The sequence below is a fragment of the Peromyscus leucopus genome, chromosome 8b (genome assembly GCF_004664715.2).
Source record: "Peromyscus leucopus breed LL Stock chromosome 8b, UCI_PerLeu_2.1, whole genome shotgun sequence".
Lineage (NCBI taxonomy): Eukaryota > Metazoa > Chordata > Mammalia > Rodentia > Cricetidae > Peromyscus > Peromyscus leucopus.
The window spans coordinates 60,125,204-60,145,403 of NC_051086.1; the positions used below are offsets into that span (position 1 = coordinate 60,125,204).

The 20,200-nt window shown below is 44.4% G+C and overlaps 1 protein-coding gene across 1 annotated transcript in view; it reads right to left on the minus strand.

Moving 5' to 3' along the window:
* The window catches only part of Cpd (carboxypeptidase D), a 64,455-nt gene extending 55,424 nt beyond the window's left edge, over window positions 1–9,031 (minus strand). The window contains exons 1-2 of the mRNA XM_028866796.2: window positions 8,215–9,031; window positions 2,087–2,334 (exon numbers count right to left, since the gene is read on the minus strand). Coding sequence (XP_028722629.1) covers window positions 2,087–2,334; window positions 8,215–8,966 — 1,000 coding nt within the window. The 5' untranslated portion in view covers window positions 8,967–9,031. The remainder of the gene's footprint in view (window positions 1–2,086; window positions 2,335–8,214) is intronic.
* Between the last annotated feature and the right edge of the window lie 11,169 nt (window positions 9,032–20,200).

The window sequence follows — 20,200 nt, forward strand, 5'->3', positions numbered from 1 at the left end:
GCAGGGTCCCTTGTTGAACCCAATTCACTAGCCTAGCTAGTTTGAGGGATTCCCTTCTATGTCTCTGGAGCTCTGGGATTACAGATGGGCCACGGTGCCCTTATAGGTTTTTGTGGGTTCTGGAGATCTGAACTCCAGATTTGTTCCACAAACATTTTATCCACTGAGCCATCTACCTTTAAAATTCTGTTAAAATAGTATTCTATGAAAAATAGGAGCCCTCATATATTTCTGCTAGGAAAATAAATGGTATAGCTACTATGGAAAATAGTCTGATGTCCCCTTAAAAACTAAACAAAGAATTAATACATGACCCAGCAATTCTACTCCTAGTCATATACACCAAGAAAACTAGGATGTATACAATAGTGTTCATTACAGTGTTACTCAATGCGAAGCAGAAATGAGTCAGTGCCATTGAGGGAATGACTAGACAAAACCTATTACATATCTGTGCATACATGCATATATTCTACAGAGAGAATATTCTTTAACCATAGAAAGGAATGATGTTCTGGTACATGCTACAGGATGGATGGACCCTAAGAACATTAAGTGAAGCACACTAGATGCCAAGTACAAACAGTTTATGACTTCAGTCATGTGAAATATCTATAACAGGCAAATTCACAGAGATAGAAAATAGATTAGCAGTTTCCTGCAACTAAGGAAAGGGGAATATAATGGGAATGATTACCGAGTCATTACAGAGTGTCTAAAGTGATGGAGTATTTTGAAAATAGAGAGTAATGGTTGTATATAACACTGTGAATGTTGTTACTAACACTGGAGACTTATACCTAGAAAACTGGCCAGACATCATGGTGTAACCTTGTAACTCAGTACTTAGAAGGTGGGAGGCAAGATGATAAAGAGTTCCAGGCCAGTCTGAGCCACATGAGACCGCCTCAAACCCAACAACAGTAGAAGCTGGACTGCTGGGCTGACGAGCAGTTCGGAGCTGAAGTACTTGTCTAGGTTGCATGGGCTCCTGGAGTTTGATTGCCAGCACCACAAAAAATAACAAAAAAGCACACCCACATGCATGGAAAACAACCCAAAATGGCAAATTTTCTGAGATTTATATAAAATATTAAAAAGTAAGCTGGAATTCCATGATCACCGCACAACAGCAAATGTACCTTTATGTAAAAGGTAAGACTGGTGGTCACTGTACACTCACTCAACAACTTAGACACATAACTTGACTTTCTATGTACCCTGACATGTGATATGGTCTATAGAATGATTTTACTGGGAAATTGGAGTTGAATTATAATATGGAAAGTGACAAGCCTAAAAACTGGAATGTTCTAGAGGACAGTAACTTGGACTTTTTTTTCCTTTTCATTACAATTACATTTATTCCTGTGTGTGTGTGTGTGTGTGTGTGTGTGTGTGTGTGTGTGTGTGTGTGTATAAATACATGCACACAACAGTACATTTGGTGGAGGTCAGGGGACAACCTTCAGGAGTTGGTTTTCTCCTACTATGTGGGTCCTAAGGACCTAATCCAAGGTGTTAGGCTTGGTGGCAGAAGCCTTTATCCACTGGGCACTGGGCCATCTTGCTAATCTCAGCCTGGACTCTTTACAAGATCAAATGCAATGGCTGAGCCTTAAGCAGATCTTGGAGAAAAAGGAGCTACAGAGGATGGTTGGGGACAAGAAGGGGAACGAGCTGCAGGCAGCCTGTGGATGATAGTACTGGGTTTCTAGTGATTTCTCAGTCATGATAATGGTGCATGACAGAACAAAGTCTGGGCTGGTAAAACAGTGCTGAGGAACTGAGATACTTCAGCAGCAGCCTATTTTTGAATGGTCTGGCAAAAGATTGCATGTGTGGGTATAAGTAGGTGGGGAGGTAAAGCATATGGCAAAAGAGAACAATGGATTAATTTAAATGAAGGATGAATACATGTTTCTGTGGTCATCTTTTAATTTTACTGTAGTTTTGGAAATTTCAAAAATGCAAAGAAATAACCTTTTTAAAATTGAAATACCACACTTTTGTCTTATATTCAGAATATACAAAAGAAAGCTAAGCCAGCAGAAGGCAAATAGAGCTGTTTCAGTGCTTTGCATACCTTCCACGTCATACCAGTGTGCACCGTTTGTGATGCCATCTTTGAAAGTCTCGTCTTCTTCTCCGGGACAGTGGGGCTCACCGGTCTTCATTATGGGGTGGTTAGAAGCGTAGGCTTTCGCCAAGTATCTGAAGACTTCATCATCGGATGTTTTGCTGTAGACTCCCGTGGTCGCGTGCTTGGGAGAGTCATCAAAAGGATAGCTTGCGACCACTGAGCCACCATGCAGATTTCCAGAAAGCACAAACCTTTGAAAACACAATCAAATTACGTATCACCTTCAAAAGAAACTACCAAGCATTTAAAAATTTCACAGGAATAAACTCATTTTTTTATTTCTTCATTCTTTTTTTAATTAATTAATTAATTCATTCATTCATTCACTCAGTCCTGAAGATGAACCCAGGGCCTTGGCACATGCTAGGCATGTGGTTAACACTGACTCCATCCTCCACAAATGAATACTTACCTTGGGGCTGGCAAGGTAGCTCAGTGGGTGGCTACCACCAAGCCTCGAGTCCTTCTTTTAATCCCCTGGGCCCACAACAGTAGAAGGAGAGAACTGAGTCCCACAAGTTGTCTTCTGACCTCCACATGCACATTTGGCATGTGCATCCCCCCCATAAATAAATACAAAAAGTTACTTAAAATTTCAGAACTAAAGATATAGCTTAGTGGCTGAGTACTTGCCTAGCATGCATAAGCAAGCCCTGGGTTTGATCTCCAGCAACCAATAAATAAATAAAGGTACTTTGACATTTCAAATACATTCCACTTTTGTAGTAGAATATTATTTTAAGATGTGTTACTTTTGTTTATGTTGCATTTGTTTAACTCTGTGAAGCTGTGTTACTGTGCCTGTGTAAAACACCTTATGGTTTAATAAAGAACCCGGCCAATAGCAGTGCAGGAGAAAGGATGGGCGGGGCGGGCAGGCAGAGAGTATATATAGAAGGTAAAAACTGGGAGGAGGAATCTAAGATCAAGGAGGAGCCAGAGAAGGAGGAGGACTCCAGTGCCCAGCTACCCAGCTACACACACAGCAAGCCACGGAGAAAGAGTAAGATTTACAGAAGTTAGAGAACAGGAAAATCCCAGAGGCAAAAGGTAGTCGGAATAAGTTAAGTAAAGCTAGCTAGAAACTAAGCTGGCTGGGCATTGATAAGTAAGAATAAGCCTTCGTGTGCAATTTATTTGGGAGCTGGGTGGCAGGCCCCCCAAAAGACCAAAAGAGCAAAAATATCCAACACACTTTGCATAGTACTTTACAGGGTTTTCTATCATTGAACATGCTCCTAAATAATACAGCATTAACTAATGTTTTAGGAAGTGTCTCACATGAGGAATTTCAAGTTCATTAATTAGATTGACCTTCAGGAACTTGCCAGAATTAAACCTTTTCTCTTCCTACCTACGAAAGTGACAGTTTCATATAGTGTAATCTCGAACTTATGTTTCACAATGTGTCAGTTTCGTAGGAAAAGTGACTAATATAATAAATACTTGTTGAATACAGGAGGTAAGTTAATAACATGTTTTGTATACTTACTGCCCAAAGAAAAATTTTAAAATAAGGTATCTAATTTAAAACACAATGTATCTTATATGACTCCAGTTTCACAAAATCCTAATACCAAATTATATTTTCAAAGCTGAAAAAAAAAAAAAAAGAAAGAAAGAACAGCATGATACAGTGAGCCTCCTTCAGAGAAAACTAATCCAGCACAGCAGAGGCACCCTCTGCTACAACAAGACTACTGACTGAAGAAAAAACTGACACAGACAAGGCTGCTTCTATTTTTTTTAAAAAAAAGTTTCTACTTGGGGTGGGAGTGGGTTCTGGGAATCCAACTCCATGTTCACGTAAGCCACACATCCTAACACTGAGCTACAGCCCCAGCCTCATTTCTGTGTCTAAGTGAACCACTTATGCACTCAAATTTATGGATACAGAAAAATCACAAGAGCTCCTTTAGTGGAGAAAACTAAAAATAAAGGCATATTCTATTTGTACATCTTTCCCTTATGTAACAGTTTAAACCATTACTACAAACAGAGATTAAATTCTTTCTCTTTGCATTTTAACTAGAATTTTCCTGCACCTGCTTACTTGTAGTTGAAATAAACGGACCTTTAGAGAGTCTAAACATTTCTCTCTGTATGCATGAAAGAAAACTAAAATTATCACATTGTAATCTGAAAGGCTACTTTAGGCATGATCGGTACCATCTCTGAGGTGAACAATGAAAATTATAACAGAGGAAAGAACTTAGCCAGTAATGATTAAGACAACAATTGAAAATAAAGGCAATTAGTTGAAAATGAATACAATTCTAATTAGCTCCCTTCCAGACAGCAGAGTACACTGTTTGCTGTAGTGGCATTAGGACAAACTTTGGAGCTGGGCAATGTCTCCCAGAGCTGGTGTTCAACAGCAATATGATCAGAGTCATTGCCTCTAAATCCCAATTTCTCTCTCATCTATAAAATGGGAATATTCTACCTACCTCTCAGAATTGTTATAACTACTAGAGACAACACACATGAAACAATGAGGATAACTACTACGTGCTAACTTCTCAACAAACATGCGTTTCTTGGGAGCTATCTAGCATCCTGGTGAGAGAATAACTGCCATACAGATTTTCATTCTGCTCGACTTCCACTGCCATTTCTTGAGTGATAAAATAACACAGAAACAACAATGAAGGTCACACTCCAGCTTTCAACCTTCCCCTAGCTTCCCCGCCCCCTGGCTAACGTATTGACTATTTACTGTCTGGTTGTATTTCTAAAACAACTCAAGTATTTTTTCCCCCTCTACTTACTTTGGGAAGACCATCAAAAGGTTCAGGCACTTCATTTAGCAACAAGCTTTTTTTTTTTTTTTTTTTTTTTTTTTTTGGTTTTTCGAGACAGGGTTTCTCTGTGTAGCTTTGCGCCTTTCCTGGACTCACTCGGTAGCCCAGCTGGCTCGAACTCACAGAGATCGCCTGGCTCTGCTCCGAGTGCTGGATTAAGGCGTGCGCACCACGCCGCCTTTTTTTTTTTTTTTTTTTTTAAGTATTAACTATGAGCTGACTACTACTGTAGGCACTGAGAATACATGAACAACAAAAAGGCTCTGAATAGTCTGTGTAAGTGGGGTGTGTTACTTCGTGTATTTTAAGTTAAAACTCTACTAAATGAGAGATCATTTTGTTCAACATTTCTTGTAACATTTCTCACAAAGATCATAAAGAGGACCTGACAATTCAACTACTTGTATTGCAGGGAAACATTAGTAATCTCTGATAGTGATTAAATTTGATTTTCTGAATTCTAATTACATAGCTTTAAGATCCACTGTCACTCTTCTGGGGCCAATTTCAAAACAAAGCAATACCTCTCACAGTAGCTGTAAAACTACTCTTTAGTATCTTTGTCAAGGCAGCTTTGTGTATCAATTCCAATCCGATTTGAAAGATAGTTTAAGACTTCCATTCACATCCTAAGTGTTTCTCATGCCTGGCTTCAGTATCATAAGATTTTTAAAAGTTACTAAATATACAATATTAAAAATAAGAATCTTGCCAGGCAGCGGTGTCACAGGCCTTTAATCCCAGCACTCGGGAAGCAGAGGCAGGAGGATCTCTGTGAGTTTGAAGAGAGTATGGTCTACAGTGACTTTCAGGACACCCAGGACTACACAGTGAAACCCTGTCTCAAAAACAAAACAAAAACAAAGTAGTTTTCTCATATAGACTAATGTCTGTGTTTTTCCTTTTAATATCCCTCCCATCCATCCATCTCAAATTGTGTTTTTAATTTTATTTAATCAACATCCTTTGTTATTGATTAATCATTAATGAATATGTATTTTGAGTTAATTTTTAAGACTAAGACTATGAATGAATTTTCCTTTTTGATTAGAGTTACATCTGAAAACAACAAAATTTGGGAGTGACTAGAGTATCCAAAACCACTGCCACAGGCAAAGTGACTGTGTAATACCAATTGACTCCATGAACTTTAAAAACCTCACACACTCCTTTCAATGACCTAACAAGACCATGACATAACTCGTGATCATTAAACACTACTACTCATTTGGAAGAGTTGCCAAAGAGTGAATTTGGGGCTTGAGACTTTCAGTATAGCCTCAAGGTAACATATACCAAAGGAAATTCTGCATGTTGGCCACAGCAGAGCAACGGGAAACAAAAGTCCCTGCAAGAGTTCTGGCGGGACACGTTAGACCCAAGCAATGGAACTAGCGCAGCAGACACAGGTTCTCCAACAAGCCCTAGCTGGCAATGGCAAGCACCCTTAATTCCAGCAGGGGCAAGAGGATCTCCATGAGTCTGAGGTCAGCCTGGTCTATGCTGTGAATTTCAGGCCAGCCAAAACTACAGAGTGAGAGAGACCCTGTCTCAAAACAACAACAAAACATAAAATAAAAAGTCCTGCTCACTATAGCTTCTGACAGCAAGTATTATATCAAAATCAAATTTATATAGATGTTCAGAGATCTCACATGGTCAGGGAAAGGAAATTGTCCTAGAACATATAAACAAATTAAGTATCTGCAAGGGACCTTCTAACCACTAGTAAAGTGGAAGGTGGATGATTAAAACATTTGGAACCATCATAATGTCCACAGATTTTCTAGACCTCATAGCATATGACTGCAATCTTACAAAAAACATCTCAAGAGGGTAGGGTACTACATGGCTCAGTTGGTGCAATGCTTGCTGGCATGCACGAAGCCTTGAGTTCAACCACAGGCACAGTGGCCGCACACGCCTGGAACCCCAGCCACGGCAGAAGCAGGAGGCTCGGGAGCTCAAGTCATACCTGGCTACACAGCCAGTCCATGGCTATCCTGGGCTACATAAGAAAGGATTCCAAGTCTCACAGAGAAATTTCTTTGTTCATTTTTACCTTTGCCTCATCCACCAGTCCCAAAAAACCCTTCATCTCAAGACACAAAGGTCATAACTACTGCCTTCAAAAGCCTTCTGAAGACAGGACGTGGGAACACGCTGGCAACGCTGATGCTTGAGAAAGAGGCACGTTCTTCACTTCAGATTCCATCTGGAGTAAGTACCATCTTCCTTTACTCCTTCCTCTTCCTCTCTAAAGACTCAGACCATATGCTACCTCTCCCACAAGAGATGGTCCTTACCATTGCAGCTCATGCACATTTTGTCAGGGGGAAGAGTTTCTGCAAAGTTGTAACTGAGTAAACACTATATATATTTAATATATATATATTTAATATATATATATTATATATATATAATATAATCTTGTTACATACTAATTTCTGAAGGTCCTTCTAGATCTTAAGTCTTAAAATCCCACACAATGCTTAAATGTTGTCAATGTAAATGATTAGTTGTGCTGCCCCCAATAAGAAGGCGCACAACCGGCATCAGAAATGAAGCAGTTCTGACCTGTGGGAGTCTCCCCTTATTCCGTTCTCCCCTAAGCAGAATCGGAAATAAAGGCAGGGAAATCGGTTTCTGTCCAATGTCAGAGGAAGTGCTTGGGGGTGTCATTTGCTATTTCTGAGCGACATTCTGTCTCCCTGGCTTCGGAGCACTGAGTAACCAGGCTTATATTGCCCGAGTCTAGACAACCAGTTTGCCCCTCAATTTCCCCCGTATGCAAAACAAGGGTATGAGCGGTGTCTAGCGGATGTGAGTGGTGTCTAGGTCGCCCGGTTGTGGTCAACATCAAGTGATATAATGCAGTCACAGAAAGTGCTCGCCACAGTGTTTCTAGTGATGACATCGACAGCTTAGCCTCATAATGAAGGTGTTAACTTAAGAATCCTTAAAAATCTTACCCAGCGCTCCTTATACGGTGGTCCTTCAAAAATAGGGGCGGAATGACAGAAAGTCTCCCCTCGGGCTATGCCCTGCACAAATGACAGCCCCAGGGCAGGCTTCTTGACAATGAGCAAGATTAGGATGCATTGCAGCCCGGCCTTCGTTCCAGTTACAGAGTGTCACCCTCCACCCTGACTGCCCCCCCACCCTTAGGCTGGCAAGCATTGTTTGAGCGCCTAGTGGGTGCCGGGATCAGCCTCCTGCCCTTGAAGACTTCACGTGTGTGCGAGAGCAGGGTCAGGCAACACTCACTTGTTCTTGCGGATCCAGTCGATAAGGGCGCGCACCTCTGGCACCTCATCTAGGGAAGGGGGCTTGCCGGTGCTGAACTGGTCCGGGAAGCTGCGGTTGAGGTCGCGGCCTCGGCTGTTGTAGCGGCCACTGGTCCCGGGCGGGCCGCTGTCGCCGAGGCCGCAGTCGCCCTCGCGGGAGCGCTCGAAGCCATCAGGGTTCAGGCTGGGCAGCAAATACACGTCGGTGGTGTTGAGCAGGCGGACCAGGCGCGGGTCCCCACGGCGGTAGCCCGACGCCAGCTCACGGGCCAGGTAGACCAGCACCTGGCGCGACACCGTCTCGTCGCCGTGCATGTTGCCTACCAGCTTCACCTGCGGCCGGCCGGGCAGCAGCGGTCCTGCGGCGTCCAGCCCCGAGGCGGCGGCGGTGGGCGGCGGCCCCAGGCCGGCCGTGAGACGCAGCACCCACAGCGGCCGGCCCTCCACCGAGCTGCCGATGCTGAAGAGCCGCGCCAGGCCGGGCGGCCCCGCGGCCGCCGCCGCCTCCAGCGCCTCGCCCAGCGCCGCTTCGTGGTAGTAGTGGTCGAACTGGCCCTCGGCCGCCTCGGAGCCGGCGACGGTCGTCGTGGTCGCCTCAGCCTTCTTGATGTGCGCGGCCTGGGCCGAACTCCTCAGGAGCAGCAGCAGCAGCAGCAGCAGCAGCGGTGGCGACGGCAGCAGCTGCAGGCGACCCAGCCTCCAGGGCGGCCGCTCATCCCGGCCGCTCGCCATCTTCCAGCAGCGCCGCTAACACCGCTCTGCTCCAGCGGCTCCGCACTCCGGGCGGCGGCAGCCCGCCGGATCCCCTCCGCGCCTAGCAACCCCATCCCGCCCTCCGGCCTCAGCCAATCGTGGCCCGGAATGTCTGGACGTCACGCTAGGGGGCGGGGCCTTCCTTAAAGCGGTCGATTTCCCTCTGGGCGTGCCTTCTCCACTCCAGACCCCAGAGACTTTAGTCACTTTCTCTTCTTTCACTAAGGTTCTCTTCTCTGTCTTCCCCGCCTCCTTATTTCCTCTTCTGCATCTGCTCTACGGCTTCTCTCTTCGCTCAGTCTCTTCTTTATAGCTTCTCCCCTGGAATTCTTACCCCCTTTTTCTGAGAGCTTTTACTATCCGCCCCCTTCTTTGTTGCTGCGTTTCGTTCTCAGCTATGCTTTAACGCTTTAGAGTCGATAATCGAAAGAAGTAAACGGTTCCAAAAATTCAGAGGACTCCCGAGAAAATCAGAAAGTTAGGAAGAATCTGCGTTGAAGAATCAAAGGCCTCCTTAGTCCCATCTCCTTTGCACATTTCCCCCCCTCCTGCCTAGGCTTGAGCCCACCTGCCGGCATGCAATGGAAGAGAATGAGACACCTGACGCACCTCATAAAGCAATCCATTCTATTTCTGACTTGCCACGTGGCTAGATGTCTCCTTTCTGAAATGGAAAACTGTAGTAGGCTCCCCCGGTGTTAGTGCGGTCTGTTTCATTGGACACCCAAAAGTGTTGGACTGCAACTGGTCTTCTGTGTGTGCTGGTCTCAGCCCTCGTTGGGGAGATAGCATTTTATAGTAATCCTTCCCTCCTCTCACACTTCTTTTGAGTAAGAGCATCTAGATCACCTCTGCACAGCTATAACTGCAGTTTTGGAACGCTGTTTTTAAGAGAGAGGTTTAGCATTTCTAGAAATAACTGCTCAGCAAGCATAATTCCCCTAACCCAGTGTTTGGGTAAATCCAGAAAACCTAACCTTCCAAGTAGGCTTTAATCACTTTAGCGTGAAGAAATTTGAAGTTTGGCAATCCTGTTACTAAGTGTGAAATGCTAACCCATCTAACCACATAACTGTGATAACCATTTTTTATTATTACTATTATTATTCCCCGCTTTCAGTGCTGGCTACTTCAATATCTCTTTTCTGAACTATAACTGACTCTTCATAGGACCTGTGGAATTCACTGATTACCAAATATTTGTTGAGTAACCAGTGTGTGTCAGAGCTGGATGCTGGGAAGCAATGCATAGCTCTGCCTAGATAGAGATTCAATGCAGTTTGTAATGTACAACTGTGGAGGCATTCCTGAGGAGAAACTCATTTAGCCTGAGGAGGAGGAAAACAGGAAGACAGGGAAGAAGCCCAGAGAGAAGTGAAGAACACTGGGTAGGAGGAGGAGCAAGCACAGCAGGTTGCGAAGCTTGAGAGCAGAGACTCTGTGTTCTAGAATTGTCTGTAGGTCCAGGTTACTCGTAAAGGGGATCACAGAAGTGGAGGTAACGAGAAACAAGGTATGTTGAACCAAAATGGAAGGACCCTGCGAACCAGGACCTGGGAACTACATTTGATCCAGAAATCCATAGAGTGCAAAGGATGGGTTTGAAACTAACTTAGAAGAATCCCCCTCTGACAATGACTTGGAGTATGGACTAGGTAGACAATCTCAAAGATGAGGCACATAATCCAAGAAGACGACGACGAGGCTTGAACAAGGGCAGAGCTGGCGGAAGTGGGAAAGAGGAAATGGATGTAAATGGCTTAGGAGTGAAATGGAAACAGTTCCTGCCGCCCCAGGGAGAGGATGGTAGGCTGGCTCCAGATAGAACTAGTGCTTTGCCATGGTAACAAGCAGTGGCGTGTGACTCTACTACAGAGACGTGAACAGGCGTCTGCTCACCCCAGCTAAGGAACTGGTGACAGACCAAAGCAAGGGCACCACCAGAGTCTGACTTGGTGAACTAATGAAGTTTATTGAGGCTATAGGAATATGGGTGAGGGGTCACTGACAGGAACAGAAGTGACTCAAAGACAGCAGCTGCATCGCCAGAAGTCCACCCAGTATGGGTGATGGTTCATAAACAGGAAAACTGGAAGGCACTCTACAATGTCCAGACAGTGCAGCAGGTTGACAGTGTTTGTCTTTCAGTCAATTCGGTTGGTTTGTGCCTCCTCCAGGCAGCTCAACTGATCGCTGTGTCTTCTAAGCAGCTCATCTGGTCTGAGCCTTTTCTAGGCAGCTCAGCAGGTCTGAAGAATGTCCTTCAGCCGTCTTTATGGCTTAGGTGCTGAGGGAGGGAGGGTCTAGTGAATCTGGTCAGTTTCAGGGACTTCCTGAAGCCGCTGAAGTGTTTCCTTCTAAAACTTCGCAGCAGGATGGAAAGTTTCTCCTCTCCTTTTGACATTCTGCCTCTTAATGAGATTTCCTCCAAGATGGAAGGTTTTAATCTTGGAGGAAATTGCTACAAAACACAGTCATTCTGATGCTGTGAACACTTCTTCTCCATGTCCCACTTACACTGCATCATGCACAACAGCTGTAACTTACCCCAACAGCATGCAGAGACCCTCTTCCCCTCTGGGAATGCTTAATCATTACACTGTGCATTTTTGCAATCACCCAAATCCAAAGAGCCCAGGGAACACATCAACCTCTAATCATATGTTTCCTTCTTTATCGTGATCACTCTTCTTTGACTGCCCCTCACTCTGGCAGAGCAGCTTCCCTAAGGAGGAGTGGCTGAAACACAAGTGTCAGCGAAATAATGGTATGTAACTTGAGCCAGTGCTCTCCCTGGCATCCTTAGGCCTCCCACAGCGCACTCCTGGGCCCTGAAAGGGCTGGAGCTTTCTTCTTTTCAAGTACAACTTGGCCTGTCATGAAACCCAAAGCTACAGACCAGGTCACTGACTGCTCAGTGAAGGGGAATAGAAGGGTGGAGGGCTGGCTTTGTAGTTACCCACAGCTGAATACCGCCTCTGTTCCAGAACTCTAGGAGCTTGTGATAGGTGTCCCTTTCCTAGTCCACCTCCCACAAAAGCATTGGCTCACAAATAAGTAAGCTTGGGGAAAGCTCAAAAAGGTTAAAAAAAAAATTACTGGCTTCCTGTTTACAGTAGCTGAGTAGTAATAATCTGGATTAAAAAAAAAAAACAGGACAGAAGATAGCCTGCCTTATTCAATAACCATTTTCTTCAAAAGATTTGTAGATAAGGGACTGGAGAGATGGCTCATAGGTTAAGAGCACTGACTGCTCTCCCAAAGGTCCTGAGTTCAATTCCCAGCAACCACATGGTGGCTCACAACCATCTAAAATGAGATCTGGTGCCCTCTTCTGGTGTGCAGATATTCATGCAGGCAGAATACTGTATACATAATAAATAACTAAATCTTTAAAAAATGCAGATAATTACAACAGCATGATCATGCACTTGTAAATGTCTTATTGTCTGGCATAACACCTACATGTTTATAAACTTAATGTGACAGTCATTTATGGAACACACAAGCTAAGGAAAGTTCTGCTTTGTGGGCACAAGAGGATTGGAAGATGAATGGGGAAGATCTCTTCTCTCTCAGAGGCAGAATCTACTGAGGGACCAGCACAGACATAACAAATGACAAGAATATGTCATCATGGCCAGGCTATAACATGTACTTGTATAACCCTGGTAACTCACAGTCCAAGGAGGCAGGTACTATTTCCATTTCAAAGATGAAGATATTGAGGTGCAAGATCACTCCAGGGACAAGCTCTAGAAATCTGGCTTTGAAAATCTGGATGTTTGACCTCTGTTACAAACATTATCTCAATGTCATGAACTTAAAAACAAACACTTGCTTTTGGAACACTAAAGAAAAAGCTTTTATGGAGAGTCAGAGAAAAAGCTCCATCATGTTGTTAGCCAGTGGCTTTGATGTCAATCCTGAGTTCCTGTCCTCCATTAATCATTTTCTAGATTCTTCATCTTGAGCAAGTTACTTTATTTTTATGAAAATCAAATGAGATGATTTACATGTACAATACACACACAAGTGCTCTGGGGATTGAACCCACAGCTTTATGCATCCTAGGCAAATGCTGTAACATTAAACTATACCTCCAGCCTTAGTTTTGTTTTAATAGTAATAAAAAATTCTCAAACAGAAAAAAAAAAGGTAGAGAAAAGCACTCCATGGAGAAGGGACAACCAAGGTATGCAGGGAACAGTGGCTAGAGCAGAAGCCACAGTGCGAGAAGCAGTAAGAGGCAAAGCTATAAAGGTAGGATGGTCAAATAATGAACGATGGAGAATGCCATGCCTAGAGGGGTTTGTGCTATTCTACTTCCAATAGGAAAGGTGCAGAGCAATGTGTGAGGGTGGTACAGACAACACCTGTGCTTTAGCAAGAACGTGCCACGTGTGTGGAGTAGATTAAAAAGCTCCGTTTAGACAAGAGCTGATTCTGCTAAATTCAGAAAGACAAAAGGATTTGGGGCTGGAGAGATGGCTGCTCTTCCAGAGGACCCAGATGCAATTCCCAGCACCAACACAGTGGCTCACAACTGTCCATAACTCCAGTTCCAGAGGATTGGACTCCCTCTTCTGGACTCCAATGGCACTGCATGCCTATGGTACACATAAATGCATGCAGGTGAAACACCTATGCACATAAATTATTTTTAAAAAGAGATGGCTTGGCAATTAAAAGCATGTGCTGTTCTTGTAGAAGACCCAGTTTTGTTCCCAGTATCAACTCACAACCACCCATAACTTCAGTTCCAGGGAATTCAATGCCCTCTTCTGACCTCCCCAGACACACATGTGTTCTTATACATACATGTAAGCAAAACTCTCATACACATAAAATGAACAAAACTTAAGAAGAGGAGAATTTGAAGTATGTTTAGGTTGTCGGGTTTACAGGATTTAACAATTACCCGGATAAGAACGAAGGAAGGAAGAAAAAAGAAAAACCAGGGAGGGTGACCAGGTAGGTGACTTTGCCATTATCAAAAAGAAAGACTTCAGAAGGAAGGAAGCTAAGTGGGAGGAGCTTGGGGAGAGGGAAAGGAACTGGGTATTGGGCTGGAGACCTTTCAGATTTGAGGTGCCTGTATGAAATCCAGAGTGGCCATGCCTGTTCATCTGTATGCTTTTCCCTTTGAGACAGAGTCTCCTGCAGTCTAGGCTGGCCTCCAACTTATTATGTAGCTGAGGATGGCCTTGAACTCCTATTCTTCTTGCCTCTAACTTCTGAGTTCCAGACTCATTGTGTGTGTGTGTGTGTGTGTGTGTGTGTGTGTGTGTGTGTGTGTGTCTGTGTCTGTGTCTGTGTCTGTGGTGTGTGAGACCAGGTCTCAGAGGGGTGGGCATGTCTAGAAGGTTTGGGAACAATTTCGGAAGCAGTGTCCCAGAAGTAGGTCTTCCAATGAGTTGAACAGGCTGGATGATGTCTGAGCTTGTGTAGCTAAGGTACTGAAGAGAGGCACTGAGGCCCATCTGAAGGCAAACAGCTTTCTTCACAGACCAAAGCTGCAACTCTAAGAATTCTCAATTTAAATGTGAGATACTATATTCATTTATTCAATAAATATTTATTATATGTATATAATATGCATAATATATACTTTTTACCAGACATAATTGGACAGAAATAAATAAAATAGAAGAAAATACTTGGACTAGGGTTGTAGCTGATTGGCAGAGTGCTTCCCTAGCATGTGTGCATGAGGCCCTGAACTTAATCACCATCACCACAAGAAGAGATCCCTTCCTTTGGGAGAGCTTATATAATAAAAGAGGCATGACTATGAACAGATGGAAAGGGAATATTCAAAATAAATGGGTTTCAGACAGTGTATTAGCTATTACCCTCCCTGCTGTGACATATTTGACAGAAGCAGCTGAAGAAAAATATATGAATTATTTGGGTTGATGTCAGAGGAATATGGTTCGTCATGGTGGGACAGCCTGGTGACAAGCATGTGAGCCAAGTGGTCATCACTGCAGTCACAAAGCACAAATGAGTGCCAGGGCTCAGCTCACTTTCTACTTTTTTTTTTTTTCAATCCAGTGCAGAGTCCCTGCCATTGGATGACTTGGAACAGGTCATGGTAGAGGTCAAAGTGTTGAGACATAGCCGTACTCTACATATATCTTGAAAGTAGAATGATAAAATTCACTGATGGATTAGTGTGACAGAACTAGAAGAATTGATAACTCCAGGATCTAATCAACTAACAATAAAAAGAGAATTACTATTTACTGGAGGAGGAAGGTTTGGGGGAAGGGCAGGCCTGTGGAGAAATAGCTGAAGCCGAATTTGTAGAGCTGCCTATTAGACATCCAAGGGGTGAAGCAGGTAGCCGCACGTGTAGATCTGAGGTCCTAGGAGAGGTCTGGGCTGAGGGTCTCCGTTTGAGTCCAGGGCAGGGAGACATTTCAACTGTAAGGCAGGACCACCACAGGAGTGAGAGAGAAGGAAGAGAGCCGGAAATGGAGATGTGAACACCCGATCCTGTCCCCTTGGGGCCCTTGGATGTGCGCAGGTGGGAAACAGAGGAATGAAAGACTGAAAGTCTCTGGGTGGTCAGTAAGTGGAGAAAAGTCAAGAGAGCAGGAGTTCTTGGAAGCCGGGTGAGGGATGCGCTTCACTGTCAGGTGTGGTCGTGGGTGTCTGGGAGGGAGGGAAGGCAGGAGAATAGAGAGATCCAGGCCAGTCGGGGCTATATGAAGAGTTCAAGGTCAGCTTGCCAGTCTCAGAAAAGGAAAAGCAAAACAAAAAACAAGGAAGAAAGGAAGAGAAAAGGTGGAGAGGGAGAGGGATGGGGAAAACAGCATATTTAAAGGAGAAAGAACGAATTGTGTTAAATGTTACTCAGGGCCAAGTATGACTTGACTAAACTAAACCATTGAGTTTAGTAATGCAGACATTACTGGTGAATTTTCTTTTGTTTTTGTTTTGTTTTGTTTTGTGAGATAGGGTTTCATGAAGCCCAGGTTGGCCTCAAACTCTCTAAGTAACTCAATAAGTAACATCAAACTCCTGACCCTCCTGTCTCAAAGCAAATTTGAAATAGGCAAGAATAATATTATTATTTGGATGGGAACTCCACTTCAACTCTTGGCACCCTATATTTGGGTTATCCCTATACCCAAAGAGTCTGGAATGTTCTGATGGAAGATCCACCTCAATTCCCCTCCCCTATCTCTTACCCTAAACCACCCCTTCAAAGCCCACCAAACACAGCTCCTCCCCCCAGAGAGGCTCAAGACCATTCCCACAGGATATTTAAGCTGCATCCCAGAAAACAGACACATAGTTCTTCCCGTCTCTGTTCTGGTCTCCTCTCTGAGGGGCCAGGAAATCATCTGGAACACTTTACCCATTAAACTTGGCCTTTTCTAATTCACTCCGATTCGGTTTAATTTGGATAGCTGCATCAGTGGAGAGGCCTTCAGGGTGCAAGACATCAATCATGTCAATCGTCGTCTGTGTAATAATAATCCCCTTATGTTTATGTGTGCTTTTGTGTACGTTATCTCAGGCAATGCTCACAGCAACCCTGCAGGCTGGCAGGGCACCCTGAAAGGGTCCTAGTTTTAAGTTGCCACTAGCTAGCTCAGGTAGGAATCCAGCAAGACACACAGCAGAGCCACAGACATCTGCCGCATCTGGGGAACCTCTCCAGAGCGCCTGTTACTGCACCGTGGACTTTATTTGTTCCGCATGAAGTATATGCACATTATAAACTTACATAACTCACAGTGGTTAAAAGTGAAGGGCAGTCACAAGCAAGCCTAGAACAGAGACACGTGTCTGTGAGAATGGCCGAAAGAATGTGTAAATAATTTTAAGGTTCACTGATCACTAACAAAGAAATACAATGCAATAATGCAGGTGAGCTTGTACGTGGTTAGTGCCTGTGAAGGAAGAAATCTGAAGAATTAACTCGGGACTCCAGAGACCCATTAACTTAAAGAATACTAGAGGAGCTGACAGAAAAGATAAAGAAACCATGCAGCACAGCTAGAATTTTCACGTACTTGCTGGGACATTGCATGGGAAAATAAAGTGAGTTTCACTCTTAAAGGGGAGTGTTAATGAAGGGAAAACTCACGGTGGACTCTGACCCATCGGTTCTTGCGGCTGTTGTCATTACCAACCTCCGGGTTCCGCCCAACCCTCCCGTGGGAAGATTTCTCTTATCTAACAGGCGTGGCCTTTGCCTCCAACCCACCCTTTGCCAGGTCACAGTTTACCTCCTGGCCTCTGAATGGGACACCACTTTCTATGGAATCAGACTGCAGTTCGAGCTCGTTTATCCTGCTTGGCTTCTTCTGTTAGCTTGTTTCCTTTAAACCTTCATAGGTTTCTCCTCAAGACACTCCCCCAGTAAATCCCTTCTACAAGCTTCCTGTCTCAGGAAATGCTTCCAAGAAACCTGCTTTTTAGACAGCCCTGTGTGGAGCTGGAGAGATGGCTCAGAGGTTTAGAGCCCTGGCTATTCTTGCAGAGAACCTGGCTTTGGTTCTTAGTACCCACATGTCTGCTCACAAGTGCCTGTAACTCCAGTTCCAGAGGATCCAACACCCTCTCTGGCCTCCACCCACACCAGGCATGTGCATGGACACATACATACATACATGCAGACAAAACACTTATACCTGTAAAAAATTAAAAACTGGAATATGTTTTTGCTTTCTTTTGTATTTTGTTGATGTTATTATTTGCTTCTGTAGCTTTTTTTTGTTTTACAGAATTCTTAATTCCCTTAAGTCTCTTCCTTCTATGCCAAAGGGAAATGAAATATGTTTATTGAAGCTTCAGATTTGATTTTGGTTAAGTCGGCCTATTCTAGTTCTTCATTTGTTTTGCTCTATTTTGAGATGAGGTCTCACACTGTAGCCCAGGCTGGCCTTGAACCCACTAAACTAGAACCATAGGTAGGACTATTCTGTTTTAAAGGAGGTTTTTCTTTTCAGTAGTAGAGATGGAAGCCAAGGCCTTGAGTAGGCTAGGCAGATAGATGCTCTGCCTAAGCTTCATCCCCAACCCTATTTTAAATGGCAGTTAGAGCCAGTTTCTAGGGCATAGGTCACTGCTACTGAATCATGAAACCAGGTTAGTAATTCCGATCTATATTTCCAAAAGACCCTGAGCCAACACCAGAGGGACAGTTCTGTTGAGACAGGCAGGGAAGGGAGCAGGTTTCAGACACTTTCAGTTGTATACATTGGAAAATCTGACTCAGTCTTGCTTAAATAATAAATGGAATTTATTGGCTCGTATAACTGAGAAGTCCAAAGTGAAATCTGGTTTCAGGCATTGCTTTATCCAAGTGCCTCGTTTATTTTTGCCTCTTGGCCCTGCCTTCTGCAATGTTTACTTTATTCTGAGTCTGGCTCCCCATGTGATTCCAAGAAGGTTGCTGGTTGCCACGTGTTTTCTCATTCATACCTGGCAAGAAAAACTGATCACGCCTTTGGGATAGCCAAATATCTGGTTTCACTCAGATTGGAGAAACTTGGGTCTCATGCCTACCCATGAACTGATCACTGTGGCCAGGGAGAAGACCCCTGTAGCCTTTGCTGGGGTCAGGGATGGTGTCTAATTCCCACGAGTCACCTGACTCCACAATGGAAATCAAAGTTCTGGCAAGGAGACATCAGGGAACAGAATCTGAGGAGACCACCTGGAAACAATGACCTGCAGGACATCTTCCTCATGTAACATCTCCCAGGGTGCCTTGCCTGGATTGGAGGGGGTGTGAGTGAGCGCAGGACAGAAGAGGAGCGGTACCCTGAACTAGCACCAGTAAGAACAAAGCACTAATAGCCTGGGCCTGCACGGCAATTTAGTTTGCAATATACATCTCATCCAGTTTATCTTGATAATCGCCAGTTTGAAAGGAAAAAGGAAACATGTGTCCCGTTCTTGGCTGTTCGGTATCTGAGCCCCTCCCCCGATGGAGCAACACCCCCCACACACACACACACATCCCACCCCCCACCCCTCCCCTTAGGAGTCTCAGGCAGCACCTTCCGGGCTCCTCCTACGCAGGGCAGGGCCGAGCAGATGAACCCGTGACAGAGTTTACATTGGGAGCTGGTGACACAATGAAGCATGGGCTGTGGCTAATTCTAGCTGGGGTGGAATAGAAAAGGCAGAAATACGGTTTCTGGGGCGACACAGAAAACAGGACACTTGGCTTCTGGAGCCAGAGGTGACGGCAGGACAAGTCGCAGCAGATGGCACTCGGTGACTGTAGCTGCTTTAGTCCGGCCACTTACGTTGTTCTTATCTGTGTATAATCTGTGGATTGTCCAACATTCTGGCAAATCTATGAATGAGTCAGTGTCTTTTTACTCTGCTTTGTGTTTATTTTAAGCTAAATATATTCATGTGCTGTCACGGTTCGGGTCATAAATAGCATCCCATGTGTTAAGGCTTGGTCACCAGACTGAAGCACTGCTGGGAACTGACAGAACCTTTAGGAGGGACTCGGTGGAAGAAAGTCAGGTGACTGAGGCCTTGTCCTTGAAGGGGATAGGGGACACTAGTCTCTTCTTGTGTTCCCTAGTAGCCAAGAGCTGAACAGATGGCCTCTGCCATATGCTCCCATTATTATGGACTGCACCACCACTGGTCGGTCCAGGGCCAGGGGCCAGTCAACCAGGGACTGAAATCATGAGTCCAAATAAAACATTCCTCCATTTAGACGAATTTAATCTCAGCTGTTCGTCACAGCAATGGGACACTAACACACGCCATAAGGGTTTTTTTTTTTTTTTTTTTTTTTTCTGTACACCCTTCTCTTCAGGGATAATTTGGACCTCTAGATTTGTGTGGTTTTGTGGGGCTTTCCAAGTCAAGTAAATAGTAAAGTATTCTTTGCAGATCATCTCAGGCCACTTACAGAGAAACAAATCTTGCTTACTATTTTTCTTTCGGGGAGTGCCAAACCTCACAAACCAGGCAAGTGCTCTGTCAGAGCCACGCCTCAGCTCGCCACTATCCTCATACTGAATGCATTTCCCCCCAGAACTAGTTTCTTAGGGCTGCACCTTATTGAAACACAACCCTTGGAGGGCTGGATTATTCTCATTTTCCAGGAGAGAGGACAGGTCCTAAGAGATTAAGTGGGGGCACTTAGGATCATGTTTGTCACCTTTCTTTGGAAACTTCAAGCACCACCCCCTTTTTAAAGCATATGCATTACTTACTCA